The sequence below is a fragment of the Hippocampus comes genome, unplaced genomic scaffold (assembly GCF_001891065.2).
Source record: "Hippocampus comes isolate QL1 unplaced genomic scaffold, H_comes_QL1_v1.1 scaffold92, whole genome shotgun sequence".
Classification (NCBI taxonomy): Eukaryota; Metazoa; Chordata; class Actinopteri; order Syngnathiformes; family Syngnathidae; genus Hippocampus; species Hippocampus comes.
In genome coordinates, this window is record NW_017805379.1 from 1,176,402 (window position 1) to 1,197,166 (window position 20,765).

The following is a 20,765-nucleotide window of genomic DNA, read 5'->3' on the forward strand; positions in this document are numbered from 1 at the left end:
CCCCTCGAAGTAATCGTGACCGATCATGTTTTGGGGATGGCGCCAATCAGGTGTATACAAGGGTCGCCAGTCGAACCCGAATATCCTGTTGGGCAGCACGCCCACTGGAACAGGCTCACGGGGAAGTCAAATCAAACAAGGCCTGTGGGTTAAGAGCTGTATAATCCTGTTGACACACACACACACACAAACATACCAGATCCTGTAGGATTTCCCAGTATCGAATTGGAAGATTGCTATCTGGTTGACGTGGATGGAGGAGAGGCAAGTGTATATGCGTTGAAGCGGGACGTGCATATCTGTCTTCGGGAATTGTTATGAATTCACTAATACGAAGGTTTTGTCATATCTTCTCTAGTATAATTATATTGGAGTTCTCCTGTAGACTTTTTTTTTGTCAGAATGCAGCCACCCGTGAATGGTTGCGTCTATTTTCCAACATGCACCTCCCCTTCAGCCTTAAGATGGCAGCATGTTTCCACGATCCCCTTAAAGAGTAATGCCTGATGCTTTTTCTGTACATTACAGGTAATTTCGAGACTACATGAGCCCCCGCAGGTGTGTTGCACCTCCTTACTTGGTGTTTTTATATTGTTTTAATATCATTTCCCCGTAATTTAATGACCGCGCTCTTTCTCGTTGTGCTGGCTTTAAATAAAAATTTTAAAAAAAGGCATTACGAGGACCTGTTCAAGACACAACAGAGCGCATTGGATTGTCGCATTTATCCTGCACAATAGCCAAGACAGAGCAACCTGTCGTGGACGACTCCGTGTAGAAACATCTGCTTCGCTCGGATTCCAGCTGCAAGTCAAATCCTCAAGGTTGGTAACAGGATTTTCATTTACTTTGAGAAGTCAGAGGAGTTAATTAGTTGCCGGGTGCAACCTCAACAGTTACGTCTATTAATTCCCAACCACCGGTCCGCAGGCCTTTTTTTTAAATTTTTTTTTTTAACTGTCGCAGAGATAGGTCGACATAAATTCTAGCGGGGAATATATTTCCTGATCAAGAATGTCCATCATCACCCAAAGGTGATTAGTTTCTAACCGGAAAGACGTTTCAATACTCGGAAGTGACGTCGTCTAGTTCGTAGCGCCGGAATGTAGCATATAGCATATCGTGTTGCTTTGAGGAGGAGTTACCGTGCATGTGGAAAAAAAAAATAAGAGTCAACATTTAAAGACTTCTGTGGCCCCAGGAGTCAAGTGTGTCAATTCAGACATCAGAGATGAACAAAAGTGTTAGTTCTGAGTTAATATAGGCTTGATGTCTCACAGTATACAAGCTTGAGTTCCCCCAGCTAAACGTTGTCAGAACGTCGAGCTTTCTCCCAGTTAGTGTCAGCTAGCTCACTTCCATGTCTTCTGCTCTCCATAGTTACTTTGTGTTTTTGGAGATAAAGGAGTTTTACTTTTCAATTTCCCTGTTCGTGTCTGCTTCTGGGTCCAAATTCTGCTCCTTACGTGACACAAACAACTTGACTCATCAACAGCATACAGTCCAATTTTTCCTGCTCACCGGGAATGAGATATTGTGAATTTCAAACCCAATTCCAATGACGTGTTAAAAAACAAAAATTTGCAAATCATCTTCAACCAATATTTCATTGAGTGGACTACAGGGAGAAGATAATGAATGTTCACACAGATAAACTTTATTCTTTTGAGCAAAAAAAAAAATCATTAACTTAGAATTTAGGAAAAAAAAGACTTCTAAATTTGAGGAATGCTCATTAAACACCTATTTGGAGCATCCCACAGGTGAAGAAGCTAAATGGAAACGGGTGGGTGCTGTGATTGGGTATAAAAGGAGCTTCACTGATTTGCTCAGTTATTCACATTAACAAGCAAGAATCAGAATCTCAGTCAAACAATTTAAGGACAATGTTGCTCAACGTAAAGTTGCGAGGAATTTGGGGATTTTATCATATATGGTCCATAACATCATCAAAAGGTTCAGAGAATCTGAAAAATTGAAAAACAGATGATGTCATCCAACATTGGATCACAGCAAAATCCATTTATCAAAAACATCCAGAAACGCCGCCGGCTTCTCTGGGCTGGAGCTCAATTAAGACCGACTGACGCAATGTGAAAAACTGTTCTGTGGTCTGACGAGTCCACAGTTGAAATCGTTTTGGGGAAATTGGAGAAGTCGTGCCAGCCGGGCCAAAGAGGAGAAGAATGGTGATTTCATGGAGGCAAAATTCAAAAGTCTCGGTGCTGCGCTTTCGTTGATTGTCTCCCGTTCGGCACTTGGAAACTTTGCAAGTGAGGCTCGTCATAAGCCGAGTACGTTGCGGTATCGATTGACATCCATTTGGAGAGACCGTATATTTTCCTGTCTTCTGTTTTGTTCTTCTTTCAGGAAAGAGTAATGTCATCGGCACCCGTTCACAGGATCCTACGACCTCTTTTTTTGTTCTTCTTTCAGGAAAGAGTAATGTCATCGGCACCCGTTCACAGGATCCTACGACCTCTTTTTTTGGGCACCTTCATCCTGGGGTGCTTCGTGACTCTCTTTTTGATGTATTTTAAGCCGTCCACCAGCTGGCTGTCGGGTTCCGTGGAGTCCAACGTGTCCAGCGAGCGCCTCAAGGGCGTCTTCTACGCCAAGGGCGACCGCAACCTGACCACCGTGCTCATCTGGTTCTGGCCCTTCGGTCAGACGTACGACCTGAACGTGTGCCCCTCACTGTTCAACATCGACGGCTGTTTCGTCACGGCCGACCGGAACCTCTACAACAAATCGGACGGCGTCCTCATCCACCACCGCGACATCTGCTCCAACTTGTCCAACCTGCCGCCGCTTCAGCGTCCGTCCTTCCAGAAGTGGATCTGGTGGAACCTGGAGTCGCCGTCGCACTCTTCCCAGCTGGCAGGCATCGAGAACATCTTCAACCTGACGCTTAACTACCGGCGCGACGCCGACATCGAAGTGCCTTACGGCTCTTTGCTAGCAACGGAGGGCGCGGGCGACTTTGTCCCGCCCAGCAAGAACAAGCTGATCTGCTGGATCGTGAGCAACTGGAATCAGGAGCACGTGCGCGTCAAGTACTACAACGAGTTGTACAAGCACATCGAGGTGCACGCGTACGGCCAAGCCTTCGGCGAGTACATCACGGACCAGGACTACTTCCCCACCATCGCCAGCTGCAAGTTCTACCTGGCGTTTGAGAACTCCATCCACAAAGACTACATCACCGAAAAATTCTACAATCCGCTGGCCGTGGGCACCGTACCTGTGGTGTTGGGTCCGTCCCGGCAGAACTATGAGAATTTCGTCCAGGGGGACGCCTTCATCCACGTCGATGATTTCGCCTCGCCCAAGGAGTTGGCCGATTACCTGCTGTTCCTGGACAAGAACGAGGAGATGTACCTCCGATACTTTCAGTGGCGGCGGCACTTTAAGGTGAAGATGCCGCTCTTCTGGGCTGAGCACACGTGTCTGGCCTGCGACTACCTGCGCAGGCACAGGGAGTACAAAACGGTCAAGAATCTGGACAAGTGGTTCTGGGGCTGAGCCGAGTTGTGCCGCCGGGGAAGGCTTGATGACTTTAATTCATTTGCCTCGTCCAAATCCCTTCCCAAAACTTGCACATTGTGTTTTTGTCATGATTCAGTGACCAATTCAATTTGAAATGGAGCCAGTCTTTGCGAAGCCTTAAATTTTGTCTTTTCGCTTCTCCCCGCAAAGCGATGCCCATCGACACATTCAACAATGTTCCTGACGCTTTTTTGGACCTGTGTTGATTCAGACACCAAAAGTCCGAATCGCCGTTTCAACACCGCGTGTTTCGCTGGGTTCAGGTGAAAGGCGAAGGACACCCTGAACTGGTCGCCGGCCAAGTCGCTCGGCGCACACAGAGACAAACGACCATTTCCACACCCACATCCAAAACGTGACTGAGCTGCTTGCGCATAAGTCAAGCGAGTGACGCCGACAGCGTGACCTAAAAATCCAAATACCCATGTAATTATCTGTTATGTAACATCGAATTCCTAAGGAGTGCTAACAGCGACCCAATGAGCACTCAACAAAACTTTTTTTGATGGAAAATCCTGACAAACGATCATTAAACTCTGATGCCAGGTCGAGGGAGGCTCCCAAAAATGCCAAAGCTTGCTATCTGGAAAAGAAAAAGCTGGGCTTTGCATTTTTGAAGTATCATGACACATCCGTGGTGACCCTAAAAGAGTGCAAATAAAATTCCACACAGTTCATTCACTAGAAGCATTTCTATCGATCACACGTGAGTAAAAACACACCCACAACCAAAATGTGACTGAGCTGCTTGCGCACAAGTCAAGCGAGTGACGCCGACAGCGTGACCTAAAAATCCAAATACCCATGTAATTATCTGTTATGTAACATCGAATTCCTAAGGAGTGCTAGCAGCGACCCAATGAGCACTCAACAAAACGTTTTTTGATGGCAAATCCTAAGAAACGATCATTAAACTCTGATGCCAGATCGAGGGAGGCTCCCAAAAATGCCAAAGCTTGCTATCTGGAAAAGAAAAAGCTGGGCTTTGCATTTTTGAAGTATCATGACACATCCGTGGTGACCCTAAAAGAGTGCAAATAAAATTCCACACAGTTCATTCACTAGAAGCATTTCTATCGATCACACGTGAGTAAAACGTTTCGGAAAAATGCTAGCTTGCGGGCTAACCGCTAACATTCGCGGTCGGTGTCCATTCCTCTTGTTGCATCCCCGATGTTGAAGACTTCCTGAGGAATTTGGACGTGGCGCCCAAAATAAAAGCCAAAGAAAATGGAAAACAAAAAGATGTCGACTCTTGTCACTGAAGTGTCGCAGCGTATACCGATGACCCAGTATACGCCCAGTATATTCCCATACCCGACATCAGGATGTTCTCTTTCAACAACAAATGACTTCAGTGTGACTTACATTTCGTTTTGTTTTGTTTTTCACACCGATAAGGAGACTCTCAATGTTCTGAAGTCTCATTTCAGCACTCCATTTTTTTAGACAAATCGCTAAGACTGGATCCTTTAAGATTTCACAGGTTCTCCTTTTTTTTTTTTAAATAGTATTCCTGACATCGAATGTTTTGACCTTAAGAAGAGTGTCATGCGTAACAATAAATGGTTAACACTGTACTTTTTTTTTTTTTTTTTTTTTTTTAATGGTTGACAGGTGTTTTTCATACAGTATTACCAGTAACTCTAACTTTGTCTTTACTACGGCGCGCTGTGAACTGAAAACTGAACTTGGTCGTAAACTGAAGACTTCAAACTGTCCTGTGCAAAGTCAGCTTCTTATGCAAGATCATTTCTATCTTCTGCCATGCACTGGAAAATCGTGGTGTGTGTGTGTGTGTGTGTGTGTGTGTGTGTGTGTGCGCGCGTGTGTGTGTGTGTGTGTATTCTGACTTAACTATGTGTGTGTGGGCGTGTGTGTGTGTGTGTTTTTTTTTTCCAATCCGATCAGAAAAAAAAAACGTAAATACAATTTCTCCCTTCATTTGTACTATTTTTCCGGCTTTTATTTATTTATTTAATTAAATATTTAAAAATTTTCAGATATAACATTTGCTGTGGAACTTTGATATAAAAAAAAAATATAATAAAAATCTCCCTTTCAGCGCAGTTCTTTTCTGGCTTTGAAAAGACAATTACAAATTTGAAAATAAATTCTACTTTGAGTCAATGTGTAAATTACCAAAGCACCTCACGAAATCCTTAAATTTATGGAAAAACTGGCCTTCTGTATGATTAAAAAAAAAAAATATCCAATATCCATCTTCTTACACTGATAATACCGCCGTCGATATCGATATTGTCTGTATTTGGATCTTTGTGGCCACCGCGACAGGAAATTAATTTTTTTCTTTCTTATGGAGCGCCATAGTGAAACATGTATTTATGTAAAAAGAAAAAAAAAAACCCAACGTCATGTGACAATAAGGTATGAGAAGGGATATGCTGTGTATATTTTGGAAGTGTTCGCGTTACACCCTGACGTCGATGGAAATGTCGTGGTAACCTTTTACCGAGCTTTTACACTCCAGTGTGCTTGTCGCGTTGGCCCGCTTGACTCTCTCTTGTTTTGCCAAACTTGTGCAGCCTCCGTGTGTGTGTGTGAACGTGACGCTCTCGACGAGGGGGCGCGAATCCCTGAGGCCCCAAAAAGAACACTTATATACACACACACACATACACACATCATACGTGGGATCAACGTGTGTGTGGGTGTCAAGTATTTTGCCATGTCGCCCATTTGAAATGGGTCAATCGAGTTTTTTTTCATTTTTGCCAAATCACTGTATTTTGCCAAATGTTGTATTTGAACTCTAGATGTCAACTAGTGTCAAAGAAAAATAAAAAATAAAGAGTGAAATGTGTGATGGCTGTCATGTCACAAGACAATGCTCAAAACACTTTCCATGAAGCTGTTTGGGTGTTTCGTTGCTATCTTTCAGCGCACCAAAAGAACAACTTTCAACATTTTTTTCCCCACGACTGCTTGCCACTCCCAGTTGACTGTCACACTGTATTTAAAGCAAACACATAACTGAGCCTCGGGTGCGCTAACGTCATGCTAATGCTAGCATCCATTTGACTGACATCTGAACACAAATTCTGCAGCAACACACGGAGACATTCAATATAACAGTATTCAATGCCGTATATTCTTTATCCTCTGCGAGGAGCCGAGAGGACCTTACACGTCTCTTATGCTGCCCTCAAGTGGCCAAGACAGCAGCACAAAGGCCATTCGATTGAAAGCAAAGTGTGACCAAAAAAAATGTTGAATTCCTTATCATTCTATTTCATTGTGTATACGTATTTCTAAAGCACAATATAACATGGAGCGCTGAATTGTCTTACTATTGGGGACAAAAGCGTACCAGTACAAAGTACCTGGACCTTAAGTTGAATATCAAGGATCAAGGAGATGGATGGATGGATAGATAGATAGACAGGTGTACCTAATGTTGTGTCTATTGTCTATATTGACATTGTAGCATTAGCACATTTCTTTGCAATAACACTCCCCTAAGTTGATGTACTGCAGCTCAAGTGTCCACACACACACACACACACACACACACACACACACACACACACACACACACACACACTCAAAGTGCAATATAATGCATGTGGTATAAATAGCTTGGGAGAAGTCCGGATAAGTGATTGATGATGTCGAGGAGAGCATGTTGTGGTGGTTACGCCTCAGCCCTGCGCCTGTTGTTAGTTACGCCCTGGCTCTCGCAAACTCGGCGCTATTTGCACCGCTATCGTCCGCGCACAAGTGGGAAGTAACCAAGTACAAATACTTGGTAACTACTTAACGTCACTTTGTAAGGTAGCTAAAGTCTCCTTGAGCAGAGTGGCGCGGAGTTTAATTTGTCACTTGTATCCCGGATTATCTTTCCCCATTAAAAAAAAATGGAGATCTTATTTTATTCATCTGTAACTTTTTTTTTTTTTTTTTTTTTTTTTTTAAAGAAGAAAATTACCACTATGTAGTATTGTGCTGATAAACAAATAGAAAGCACCTAAACGGTTGCATCTTCTTGGACTTAATTCAGTGGACATTGTTTTGCTCCTTCTGTTGTGTGTGCCTTGGTCCCTAGAGGGCAGTATAACACATACAGAGGAACCCCGATTGAACGGTCGAATTGGGCAAAGGGGTTGCCCGTGAGAGATGATATTTGTGGCCATCACCCAATAAAATACACCGAATTTTATTCTTTTTTTTTTTTTACCCGGCTTAAAAAGACCCAAATGATTGTCAATAAAGACTGTCTGCAAAGTTCTAGTGCCTTTCATGGGGGTGTTGTGACGAATCTTGTGCAGCTTGTCCCTCAAACCGCGATGCTAGTGCATTTTTCTTTTTTTCATCTTCGTTCCAAACGGATTCCACAGTACTTGCACCTTTACCTTCTTCTTTTTTGCAATACGTGTACTCGCTGCCTCTGTGTACGTGTGTGAGTGTATGTGTGTGAATTTGTATGTGTATGTGTGTGTGTGTGTGAGACAGTGGGTTCAGTGATGTCATGAATCCACTGATGCTATTTGAGGATTAATAGGAGGGCTCAGTTAACGGTGTTAGAGGGTCTCGCCAATCTGTAATAAAAAAAAAAAATAAAAAAAAAAGAAGCTATGCATACCGTTAAGGACAGATTTACTGACTGGATATCTGGTGACCAATCCCGCAACCAGCTGACCTATATATGTGGCTACTCGTCGACCGATTTAGCCTAGCTGTCTATTGATCTGTCACGTCGTCCTTCCGTCGGAGCAACTGGCTCACCAATGCACGGAAAACCCTCATTGGAAAGCCTCAGCCTTGTTCCAAACCCTATTTTGAAACCCCAAACCCGATTCCAAAACCTTCATTTTGAGCCAATGACCATTATTTGACCAACCTGACTATTGACCAACCAACTTTATCCAATGGCTAACCTACCAATCCATCGGACCCCCCCCTGACTTAGCATTCTGTCTGTTGACCGAGCTACCAAACAAGCAAATCTCTCTACCTGTTTATCCACACTTTCTATGGAGCACGTGTGTCAAACTCAAGGCCCGGGGTCCAGATCTGGCCCGCCACGTCATTTTATGTGGCCCGCGAAAGCAAATCATGTTTATCAACTTCCAAATCTTTACCAAAATGTCAAATTGTCATCTGTAATAAAATAATCTTGAGATTTTGCAATCATGTTGTGATCCTGTTTACGACCACCTGAACAATAACTGACCAAACTATTACAGTTGACTGATTTCAATCCATCAATTTGTAGTGTACAAGTAATAATACGATGAGACGATCAAACATTTATTTGGTTTCCCTGTCATAACGGCAGTGGCCCGGTAGTACAGCGCAACATCAATCTCACAGCGCAGAGGTTGTGGGTTCGATCCCGGCTTTCCTGTGTGGAGTTTGCATGTTCTCCATGGGCCTGCGTGGGTTTTCTCCGGGTACTCCGGTTTCCTCCCACATTCCGAAAGCATGCCTGGCAGGCTGATTGAACACTCCAAATTGTCCCTGCGATTGGCTGGCAACCAGTTCAGGGTGTCCCTCGCCTACTGCCCGAAGACAGCTGGGATAAGCTCCAGCACCCCCGTGACACTTGTGAGGATAAAGCGGATCGGAATATGGATGGATGGATGTCATTACGGAAGACGTCACTTCAAAGTGGCCCACGACAAAAATGATTTTGACACCCCTGCAACCAAATTATTTTTCTGTCTGTCTCTGTGACCAACCAACTTCCCCGCCGAACTATAACTCACAACGTGCCTACGCACCCGAGTACTGTAGCTGTCGACCAATACACTGTACCTACTCAGTCTGGCCATCCATCAGACAAAACCGACTTCCCTTTCTGCGGTGAGAAGTTAAAATCTGACATCAAGGACTACAGACATCACAGACTAAATATTGTTGAGAGGTTGAAATCAGTTACACTACTTCCGGTACTGACGCACCTATTTTACGTACTCCTACTTGACACCAAACTACCCATCGATCTCATCAGGTTTTTGCTACCCCATAATTGCCATGACTCATTTAGGTGAAAATTGAAGGAAAATGGGTCAGATCCAGCGGGAGGTAAGATTCCACGACTGGTTCCTCCCTGAAGAGGTGCAAGGTTCTTTTGCCTATTTGTTGGCACTCCATGTGGGGGAAAAGGGGGAGGGGGGGTGACGCATTTGTGTCATTAACCTCCACAGCGAGCCCTCATCTAATGGATGCCACTTAGGATGTCATCACCATGCCAACCAGCTGTCGGCGAGGCCTTTGTGTCGCGTTGATGTGTCCGGCGGTCACTCTCTCCCACAAGTCGTCGCTTTGAAAGGGTTCCGTTGGTGTAAATACTTCAAACAACCTCTCAGGCCGGATTTGCAAAGCCTGAGCATATTCAGATAAGAGCGACACCGAGGTCTGGGTCAAATAAAGGCTTATTTATTCCGATGCTCCGATGGCAGCGGCCTCGCCCTCGGCAATCAAAATGAGAGGATTAAGAATAGGCAAGATCACCATTTTTTTTTTTTTGGGTGTCGTGAACAATCTAGAAGCACCTGTTATCTGTCAATGATGCTAAAAAAAACAAACAAAATTCCAAGCATCATAACACGGATTAAAAATAGCTTGCAATTTGTTGAACTTTTCAGAGGTGCTGACACTTTAAGGTCTTTACATTTTTTTTTTTTTTTTTTTTATGATGATGATGGTCCTCTGCTGGACTCGAAGCCCTATTGCGCTGTAATCCAACTCTTTGTGTAATCGTCTTAGAAAATGGAAAGCAGAGTCAAATCACGGTCAGTGTAAGTTATTCCTCAGGGATGTCGTGTTTAACGCATAAAAGGGAATGTTACGTGTCGACAGAAGATCGTTCTTCTTGGCAGAGGGGAGCGTCCCTGTCACTGACCTCTCTATGTGTGTTTATATGTGTGTGTGTGTGTGTGTGTGTGTGTGTGTGTGTGTGTGAGTGTGTTTACAAGTGTGTGCGCGCATGTGTGTGTGTTTTGGAGGATTAACCCGTGAGCCAGGCCGGTGGTCTTCCCGGGCTATTTTTACGAAGAAGTTTGCCCCTCTTGATCCGTTAGGAAAAACGATAGGAGCACATTAGTTCAAGACTGAAAAGTAATTTGGCGACTGTCAATCACTTCTTGATGCCGCACACACACAAAAAAAAAAAAAAAAGGGTTTGCCTTTTTTCGGAAGGGCTTTGGTGAAAAGTCTCTATGGCGGACAAGCGCACGCAGGAGAAGTTTTTAATACCGTGTGGTACCTCAATTTATGAATGACCCAACCTGGGAGTACATTCGATCCACGAGATTCTGCTTTGATTTAAGAGCAAACGTTTGACATGCGAGCGCCACATGGTGACAGCCTACCTCCCAACAACACATTGAGTCATTCTTCAAATAGGAGGCCCAGTGCTCTTGCTTGAAGCGCTTTCTTGTATTTCAGCTAGCAGTTGAAGTTTACTGTAAAACAGAAAGATATAACAAAGAGAATTACACATTTCATATTCAACTAAACCACATTACTTTGCCTGATGAAAGTCTGCTAGCTTAATGCTAACACATCACTGGAAATCCCGTCCATGGACGAATGAAACCAGCACCAATATGTCCGAGTATTTATTAAAAACAGTCGACTAGTACGTGGACTTTGAAGCCGTTTGAGCATTTATTTATTTCGCTTGGGGCTCGATTTTCATGTACAACACAAGTCTTGCGCAAAGTGATGTACTGTACGGTGGTCAAGTTTTCTTTTTTTTTTTTTTTTATATCGGTATTTTTATAGACGGGCACAATTACAAATGGGCATTTGTCAAGTTGGCCGCTATGAAGTGGGCACTCGGAGACCAAACCTCATCATGTGCCACACACACACACACACACACACACACACACACAAAATTGGTCGCCAGTCAGTCGCAGGGCACATAAAGAGACAAGACAGACTTGAATGGGAAGCGATCCTACACTGCCCGCACACAAGTCAGGCGAGTGCGCCACTACATCATCAGCGACTTGCGCCGGCCTGGGGTATGTAATCGAAAACAACCTTGGTCCGCCAGAACACCTTGCCAGGGGCGAGTGCGGTCTGCCAAATTCCCAAACACGGTCAACTTGACTTTCCCCCCGACGAGAAAATGAAGATGCGCCAGTTTTTTTACGATGAGCCCATGTGTGCCAGTCTACGAAAATAGGGACCTTGAGGGCCATCTTAAGGTCCATGTACTCGTATGTTCTTTGTCCTCACGCAGACGACAATTCAGCGAACTGGGCCTATCTAGAACAGTTTTTTTTTCTACGACTGCCCTCCGCTGGTAGTGTTACAAGTGCGGGTACAAAGTGAGGACAAAGAGCATACTAGTACAAGGACCTTAAGATAGATATGAAGGATGTGGGGCAAATGCTCAAACTGCTTTCCAAACCTGCAGGGCGCCTTCTTTTCTGGCTCGCAGTTGAAAAGGCTTAGTGATGTGCTGGACATGGTCTCCCTTAAAAGGTGCAGAATGATGCAGCGGGGCACGTCCGCCCTCCCCCGGAGATTACAGCTAAATAAGAGACGCAGTATTTATAGAAGACAGACCCCGGCCCGTTGGGCAGCCCTTAATCCGTGCCTCGGCCCTTTTTTTCCAGATCGCTTGTACCCGAAGCGTTTTGCCGTTCATCCCCATTCGCTTTTCGTATCCACCGAGTTCCGCAAGCGACAATCGGTAACGACCATGTCGGCCCGCGAGCGCTTCGACTGCCATTACTGCAAAGATTCCCTCTTGGGGAAGAAGTACATCATGAAAGAGGACACACAGTACTGCACCAAGTGCTTCGAGAACCTGTTTGCCAACTGCTGCCAGAGCTGCTCCCAGCCCATTGGCGCCAACTGCAAGGTAAGCGCTCGGCATGCAAATCCTTCGGCGTGACTGACGAGTGCCCCGACGTCATTCAGTTGATTTTTTTTTTTTTTGCGAGCAAAAATGGGACTTTCGAATAAACTTTTTAGAACCGTTGTAAGAGCAAGTGAGTGCTAAGAAGCAGAAGATGACTCCTCTGCCTTTCCTAAGAGTGCCGTGTGCAGTTTGGGAATTGGCGGTCTTCAAAAAAGAGGGCAAGTGTGCTTGCTTCAAGTTTTTTTTTTTTGCCACTCCCAGTTAAAATGTTCTGTAAAACTAAACATAAAACAAGGACGATTAGACATTGTGCATTTAACCTAACCTACGGTAACTTTGTCTTCCGAAAGTCCGCTCGGTCAGTGCTTTCACAAAATGCAAAACGCAACAACCGAGCAAAAGCAGCAGTGACACTGAGGTAATTCTAAACGTTTAAACAACTTCCAACTGAAAACAAACGCTGCATTCAACACATTCTGACAAGTCATATAATAATACTAACAGGCATATATTGATTGTATAATCAATATATGAACATATCAAATGTATTTGCCAAATAGTCATCCTAATCCTATTGCCATTTACTGCAATTCACAAATAAAAGTCATGAGGTAGGTGAAATATTCCTTGCCAAATAGTGATTCCACTTGCCTTACATCCCCCATTGGAAGCCATGAGGAACAGTGAGGCTGAACGACACAAACTAGTCATCCTTAATTCAATTATTTCATTCACCATTCGAAGACAACAGGAACAGCGCTCCCACTTGCCAAATAGTGATCCCCTGCAACTTCCTTCCCTATTAAATGTCATTAGGAACACCAAGCGTGAAATTCCGCCTGCCAAATAGTGAGAGGCTGATCTTTGACCTGCCAACGAGTGATCCTGTTAGAGTGTAACTCATCACTAGAAAACACACAGACTTGTTGCAGTCCCCCATGGGCAATCGTTTGTTCATAGCACCAAAAAAAAAAAAAAATGGAATCAAGTACGATATGCTGCGGCTCAACTGTCCATTGATCCGACTAGGACCTGTCCTACAAGGACCGTCACTGGCACGAGGAATGCTTCAAGTGCAGCAAGTGCAGCCGCTCCCTGGTGGAGAAGGCCTTCGCCGCCAAGGATGATCTGATGCTGTGCACCGAGTGCTACGCCCACGACTACTCGTCCAAGTGCGCCACCTGCAAGAAGACGGTCATGCCAGGTACGCGCTACGCTGACCCCCCCCCCCAACCCCTCGACACATTCCGGGGTCCGATTACGTTGCGATCGTTTAACGTCCATCAACAGCCTTGTCTACCAGTCGTATAAAACGGCAACACAACACCGGAGTGCGCTAAGTCCCCCTCCCAAAACAAAAACCAGCGTGGGCTCGTTCCAGGCGTGACTATTTTTGAGCGTCCATGCCGCGGCTGAGCTGTTCTTGTATACCCCCGCACCCCACCCTGTGTCAGGTTCCCGCAAAATGGAGTTCAAGGGCAACAGCTGGCATGAGACGTGCTTCCTGTGCCACCGCTGCCAGCAGCCCATCGGAACCAAGTCCTTCATCCCAAAAGACGACGGCTTCTACTGCGTGGGCTGCTTCGAGAAGCAGTTTGCCTATCAGTGCTGCGCTTGCAAGAAGGTGAGTTTCGTCACGTCATAGGAGGCGCGGTACCCTTTCAACTGCCTTTTTGTCAACGATCGTGAGTACAATCTCGCGATCGATTCGCAAGAAGACAATTGGCTGTTTGGAGTGTCACGCCGAGAATAAAGAAGTAGGATGCGAAGGATGTTTGTTAGGATGTTAGAACATACCCGGAATAGTCACGTGAAAGCACGGTCTTCACCAGTCCATCACGACGGGCGGCGTGACGTACCAGGACAAACCGTGGCACCGCGAGTGCTTCCTGTGCATCGGCTGTAGGAAGCAGCTGTCGGGCCAGCGCTTCACTTCAAGGGAAAACTACCCGTACTGCCTGGAATGTTTCAGCGAGCTCTACGCCAAGAAGTGCGTGGGATGCACCAAGCCCATCACAAGTGAGCCACCGTTCATTTACTTCTCATTGCGACCATCTCTCGTGATGTCACTGTCGTGCAAACGGGGTCATTCCGGAATTGATTTGAAGCGCTGATCATTTGTTCCATTTATTTTATTATTTTTTTTCCACAACAATCAGGATGTAATTTTTGACCAGGTCAGCTCCACCATCAACAGTTCATTTTTTTAAAATAATTTCTTTGGCATAGTATATATTTTGCGGCGGCACGGTGGACAACTGGTGATTTTATAATGTACATCTTTTGAGCACGATTGTTAACGTATATTGTGAGATCGGTTTGTTAGTTTGGAAAAAAATTGATTTTTTTTACTCTTTGTTTGTCACTTACCTTTTTCTCTCTTCCTCCAAATGGTTAAAAAGGTTTGAGTAAGATTGTTGAGAAGATGTTTATTTGCGTGGATTATTCATCATTTTACAGAGTGGGTGAGAAGGAGGGGCGGGTTGTGTGAGTGGGCATCATATGCCCACGTCTGCAATGACCCAAGCCTTTTTCTGTTTTATTTGGGGTTTTTTTGCACAGGTCTGGCTGGGGCCAAGTACGTTTCGTTCGAGGAGCGTCAGTGGCACAGCGAGTGCTTCACGTGCGGGCAGTGCTCCATGTCCCTGGTGGGCCGAGGCTTCCTTACCCAGCGTGACAACATCCTGTGCACTGACTGCGGACGCGAGAAGTGATCAGCTTTGCGCAATGTCGCATCGAGCTCATGTTTACGAATGGGAGGTCGTGTAAAGATGAACAAAGTGTCTTTAAATGGAATGCGTGTACAACACTTCTAGGCTTTTTTTTTTTTTTCAAGTGTCATATTAGACTTTAGCTGCGCACCCAAATCAGTTTTTTTTTTCCTTTGTCGGTTCCTCCTGCCTACATACTTGTAGTACCTCCTCCAGCCCACTCTACTGTTTTATTTTGCAAGCCTACCTACGATAGTCCACCCTACTCTTTTATACCCTGGCAACTAACTCTACCTTACCTACTATCAATTTTTCTTCCGGCTTATTTGTCCTACTTACCTGCTATATTACACCCTATTTATGGACATATCCAATCTACCCTACTAACTATTTTATACTCGACTTGTCTGCCTGTCCTATCTACGGTACTGTATATACTCCAATCCGCCGAGCTGTCAAATCGACCAACCGACTTGCCCCATCTGTCAACTCAATTTTACTGTACCTAGTACACTTTGGATTTTATACCCCATACTGTTTCACCCTACCTATTATATATTAGACCCCACCCACCTACTTTACCCTACCTACTGTATCACATCGTAACTTTCCAACCTATAAACCTGCCTAACCTACCTACTCCACCCTGCCTACTACAGTATATTACACCCTATTTCCCTCCCTGCTCTATATACCTACCTACCCTATCCACCTGTAGGAGACTGGACTGGTTCAGAATTGTCTATGTCGATGTTAAAAGAATTATTCCTTTGTTGTGTGTTCACAAACACCCCCCATTGATTTTATTTTGTCATTTCCTTGCTGGATTTTCTGTTTTGGTGCATTTTTTTCTGATTTTCTTGGTGCCATTGAAAGTGTCGTTAATTTACGTTTTTTGAGGCGGTCTTTGAACGCCTCTCTAGCCGAATTCGGGAAAGAAGGCACATCGTGGAAGGGAGACGTGCTTGTAGTCGTTTGGGAGTTTTAAGAAATGAATAAAATGTACGTTTAAAAGACATCACTGCAGCTCTTTTTGTCTCGGAGCTGCAACACACCCAACACGCTGTTTCTCCTAAATGAGCACTTTATTTAGTTTCAGTGGACTCACTATTTGGCAAGTAGCAGCTCACTGTTGTGCAGACGGTTTGATTTCCAGCAGTGTGCTAAGTCTAAGTGGGCTCTTTTTTTTTTGGACAAGGACTCAGTCACTTACAGGAGACCTACTCAGTGATGCAGTCGCATTATTTGGCAAGTAGTGACTTACTATTGTTGAACAGGCTCACTATTTGGCAAGTAGGCGGTCACTCTCACACTTTATGTCCACTGCCATATACTGTAGCAGTGTCGCAAGTCTCAGTGGGCTGCTGTCTGGCAAATGATAGGACACTCAAACTAGTCCTTATTTAAGGACCGAGTACCAGTTTTTGGCAAGTAGTAGCTCACAGTTGCCCTGTTCACTTTTGTGTTACTGCAAAAAAAGCTAACACAGGCTAACGGAGGAGGTGGTACGGACAACACTTGAACAAAGCAACACGGAGAGAGTTGGTAGGGGCAGTGAAAAATGAAATTTGTTGGGCTGCTGTGCGGAAGTGTGAAAAAGCTAACGCAGGCGAACGGAGGAGGTGGTACGGACAACACTTGAGCAAAGCAACACGGAGAGAGTTGGTAGGGGGAGTGAAAAATGAAATTTGTTGGGCTGCTGTGCGGAATTTAACGCCTTCACGCAAACACACGTGTGAGAGGGAAGCGGGCACACACAGCGTCCAGCGGGTGATTCTGTCCAATGCAAATGTGGACGCGGGGACTAGAGATGCTACCGCGCAACACCCACGGTTCTTCAAGTGACTCCAACCAGAGAAGAGTAGTAGAGCAGTCGTCTTCGAACACAGAGGTCGGCGGTTTAATCTTCGGCCATGTCGACGTGTTCTTGATCAAGATACTGAACCTCCAGTTGCTCCAGATCCTGCGTCATCAGGAGGTAAAAGAGGAAACAGTGTCAAAGCACTTTGAGTGCCAAAGGTAGAAAAGCACTAAAGTTTCTTTTGGAGTAATTACTTCTCCGTGGCAGCCCATGTCGGTACAGCTCTCGTTTCACTGAATGGCTAATGACCCATTCTTCCCACTTCCAGCCAGGATCTTCACAAGGTTTTGTGTCTTTGAACTTGGGTTGCTATGCACATTTGGGACCCAAGCACGTTTGTTTATCTCTAGCACACAGAACCCGTCTCCTTCCTGAGCGCCATAATGACTGGACGTCATTATGGTGTTGCACATAATTGTTCGAACAGATGTACAAAGAAGTAAGGTGTTGGAGGTGTGCCCAGTTCCATCTCAGAAGAGTCTTGAGCAAAATGAAATTTGTTACATTGTTTTGGGCGTGAAAATTTGTATTTTTCCGTCTTCAGGTTTACAGGCTTGACATCATCTGGACTTGGACTCGGATTCTCAGCTGCGGACTCAGACTTGACTTGGATTCAGACCTTTGTGACTCGAATTGGACTTACCGCGTCTGGTGGTTGAGAAGCTGGTCGCTGGAGGAGGCCTTGATAGCGCTTGAGGGCAGAGCTGCCAATTGTATGACTCACACGAGGTAAAACGCAGTTCATAAAAGAGCACTATTGGGAGAATGCATTGATTCATTGTACAGCGGTCAGTGTGTGAACAAAGGAGCCCACTCATGGGCTCCTTTATCAGGGGATGAAGCGAGAGAAAAGGACATGTCTTATTCATGACTCACAGCTTGACCAACATTGAAGCCGCTTTGGCTTTTATTTGCTCACAGGCCAAATGGCACTATGCATCGTTTCAATTGTTAAAATGACCATTTTGCGCACAGTGCATAGCTGCAATACTAACCTTCAAGCTGGTAAACTTAATGATCATTCCTGACTATATGCAGCAGGGGTGCTCAAATTACAAATCCTAAAAGGCCGCAAAGACATTTTTCAATGTGTCAAAGGTCCATTTTTCAAGGTTGTTCAGGCGACATATGAGTGCGGTCAAAAGAAATGAGCCCCTGTTCAATTCCCCCGACTTATTGTCGGAGACTGGACTGGTTCAGAATTGTGTCTATGTTGATGTTAAAAGAATGATTCCTTTGTTGAATTTATTTTGTGATTTCCTTACGGAATTTTCTGTTTTGGTGCATTTTTATTTCTTGCTGCCATTGAACGTATCATTAAGTTACGTTTGTCTGAGGGGGTCTTTGAACGCCCCTCGAACAGAAGTCAGAAGAGATGTTCTTGTATTCGTTTGGGAGTTTTAAGAAAATAACAAAGTGTACGCTTAAAAGACAACACTGCAGATATTTTTGTCTCGGAGCTGCAACATTATTGTTCAGATTTTTTCACACTTAGCACGATTTTGACAAAATTCTTCCTAGGAGTTTAAATGTCCGTCAGTAACGTTAATTTATTTGCTCCGCCGCTGAGCATATCGTGTATCATCCAGCCTAGCAGGAGCAGCTTGAGCGTCAGGTGGGTACGCCTCGCTGACACCTTCCAGTTGGCAAGTGAGAGCAGCAGATGGCGAGATGCATCACATCGCGGACGATTGTCAAGCTAACACGGCCGCGTTTGTTGTGCCATCCTGCTAATTTTCTGTTACCACTGTTTTAACTCTCTGGGCTCTCTGGTGGACATTTGTGTCTACTTGACAATTTTTTTAACATGATTTTAGCTGTTTTAAAGCAAATTTAATGCAACATGGCAAGTCGGGATATATATATATATATATATAATTTATTTAATCACTCATAAGACATCCCACGCCAACAAGCTAATGGCTCAAGCTAATGTTTCAGGCGCGTCACATAATCATTCCCCTTCTTTTTTTTTCACCTTGATCACAAGGGTGAAAATTATGCCCACGGTATTTATTGTATTTTGTTACCCCACTGGACACACATCACAGGATAATCATTAAGGAGGATATTTAGGAGAAAACCATCCACCAGGCTTTTAGTTGATTTACACTGGAAACGAGGGGAAATGCTCCGGTTGGTCTTGATTGTTGCTATGCGTGTAGTCGTTTTAACACGGTGTAAAATGGCTTCCACTTCACGGCACGTCTTGAGCTGGACCCGCACGAAGTCCTCCGACTGTGAGACGCGGATACAGTTGAATACAATACGTCTTTGTTTGTATTGGATGACACACGGGCGTCTACGCTTCCTGGCCTTCCTGGGAGACTTCTTCCTGACTGCAGTCAAGAGCCATTGCGCGCGGAGCCTGGTGCGCGGAAAGCAGGTGGATGGCGCCCCCTTCAGGATTTACGTCAACGCGGCACTTTGGTGGCCTCTCCCAGTGCAAATAGTCTGGATGACCGTGTGCCGCTGCTGGAGAGGAGAGGCCTCCGGATTAGACAATTTAATTGAATAATGCACAAGCACCCAGTGCGATGCATCAAACATAATAACATCTAACTGAAGAAAGAAAGAAGAAAAATAAAATGCAAGTGTCACATGTCTCATTAATAAAGTATGAATCCAATTAATCTCAATCCAGGCAGATTTTCCCCCACGTGGCCCCTGGGGGTTGCTTTGGAGTCAGAGCACGTGCTAGCTCTGCTGAGGATGATCACTCTGGCGCTGGTCTTGTATCTCCAGCTCCTCATTGAACGGCTGAACGTTGAGGTGGGTGAGTTTAATCTAATGTTCGCCACCTCTATTAAATGCTCAAATGGCTGTAATGGTTGGAGCCACTGTTCCCTCTCAGCATGGTTTGTGAGCAAATGCGCACTGCCCCCTGCGTGTCTGCGCACAAACTATCTGAGCTGCGCACAAGGTAAAAATCCAACCAGTATTGAAAATAAAATAAATGCATAAATTATTCTGTATTATGCAACACGTGATTGGCTGTTCCAGGTTGTTATTTGACGCGATTCGCTCACGCATTTACGTCATGACGTTGTTTACTGTAGAAAGGTCTACTCTGCAAAACGTGTTGCGAAGCTAAAGTAGCAAGCGAAAAAGGTGTGCAGCGAATGGAAACTGGACTACCTCAAGCGTCACATTCAGCACAAAAGTTATTTGAATGCAGTAAAAGTTGTACAACGATGCAAGATGGGAATGGGGATCGGTACGTTCTTGGCAGAGAGCGCCCAAAAACCGAGAGAAGAGTAACGAGCTGTCAATCGTAAACAAACAAATCCAACCCGGAGCAAGTCAAACATCCTCATCGACAATGTTGTACAAGCCATCAAAATGAATGAATCAATGCTGTCGGTCCAACAAATTCACGACCCCATGGCAAAGTATGTGAGTATACCAGACACACAATGCACAAAATACTCGTCTTGTACATTAAATACAGAGAGAAAAATAGTTTCAATCATAAAATTGTGTTTGGTGGAATAGTCCAGCTGACAACATGCGCTGCTCAGGATATCGTGCAGGCAATAACTCAGTTTTTCTCCAAGCTTGAAGTAGACATACAGAGAATGGTTATGTTATGCTAACCTCCGATGGTGCCCCAGGAAGGAAGGACACTGTCACGTTGCGGTTCATGGCAGTCCAAGTTTTGCCATATAATTTATACAAAACATTGTTAAAACAGCTATGTTAATATGCCACACTTTTGGTTACATAACGTTTGAGTTTTTTTCACTGAAAGTGGACAAACACACTTAATAAAGAAGTCATTTGATAGAAACTATTGCCA

General features: G+C 44.7%; 2 protein-coding genes and 1 long non-coding RNA gene across 4 annotated transcripts in view; all 3 read left to right on the plus strand.

The window, feature by feature from the left end:
• fut9a (fucosyltransferase 9a) overlaps positions 1-4,231 on the plus strand; it is a 5,381-nt gene extending 1,150 nt beyond the window's left edge. The window contains exons 2-4 of one of the 2 annotated variants that reach the window (XR_002168547.1): positions 529-558; positions 674-824; positions 2,371-2,424. Coding sequence is in view for 1 of the 2 variants with exons in the window: in XM_019872641.1 (XP_019728200.1) it covers positions 2,446-3,525 (1,080 nt within the window). In the remaining variant the exon portion in view is untranslated. The other variant, XM_019872641.1, reaches the window with a different exon arrangement.
• A 7,812-nt stretch (positions 4,232-12,043) lies between these two features.
• On the plus strand, positions 12,044-16,119 carry fhl5 (four and a half LIM domains 5). Its single transcript, XM_019872640.1, has 5 exons — positions 12,044-12,394; positions 13,424-13,598; positions 13,849-14,018; positions 14,227-14,413; positions 14,957-16,119. Exons 1-5 carry the CDS (start codon positions 12,233-12,235, stop codon positions 15,106-15,108), a joined length of 846 nt encoding a protein of 281 aa, XP_019728199.1. The 5' UTR covers positions 12,044-12,232; the 3' UTR covers positions 15,109-16,119.
• Positions 16,120-16,779: 660 nt separating this feature from the next.
• On the plus strand, positions 16,780-18,813 carry LOC109517249 (uncharacterized). Its single transcript, XR_002168507.1, has 3 exons — positions 16,780-17,083; positions 17,519-17,695; positions 18,556-18,813. It is a non-coding gene; the product is annotated as an uncharacterized LOC109517249 (long non-coding RNA).
• The last annotated feature ends 1,952 nt before the right edge of the window (positions 18,814-20,765 follow it).

Coding starts and splice junctions, on each gene's coding strand:
- fhl5 (XM_019872640.1), top strand. CDS start 12,233: ATGTCGGCCCGCGAGCGCTTCGACTGCCATTACTGCAAAGATTCCCTC. Junction 12,395..13,423: donor CCATTGGCGCCAACTGCAAG/GTAAGCGCTCGG, acceptor TGATCCGACTAG/GACCTGTCCTACAAGGACCG. Junction 14,414..14,956: donor ATGCACCAAGCCCATCACAA/GTGAGCCACCGT, acceptor TTTTTTGCACAG/GTCTGGCTGGGGCCAAGTAC.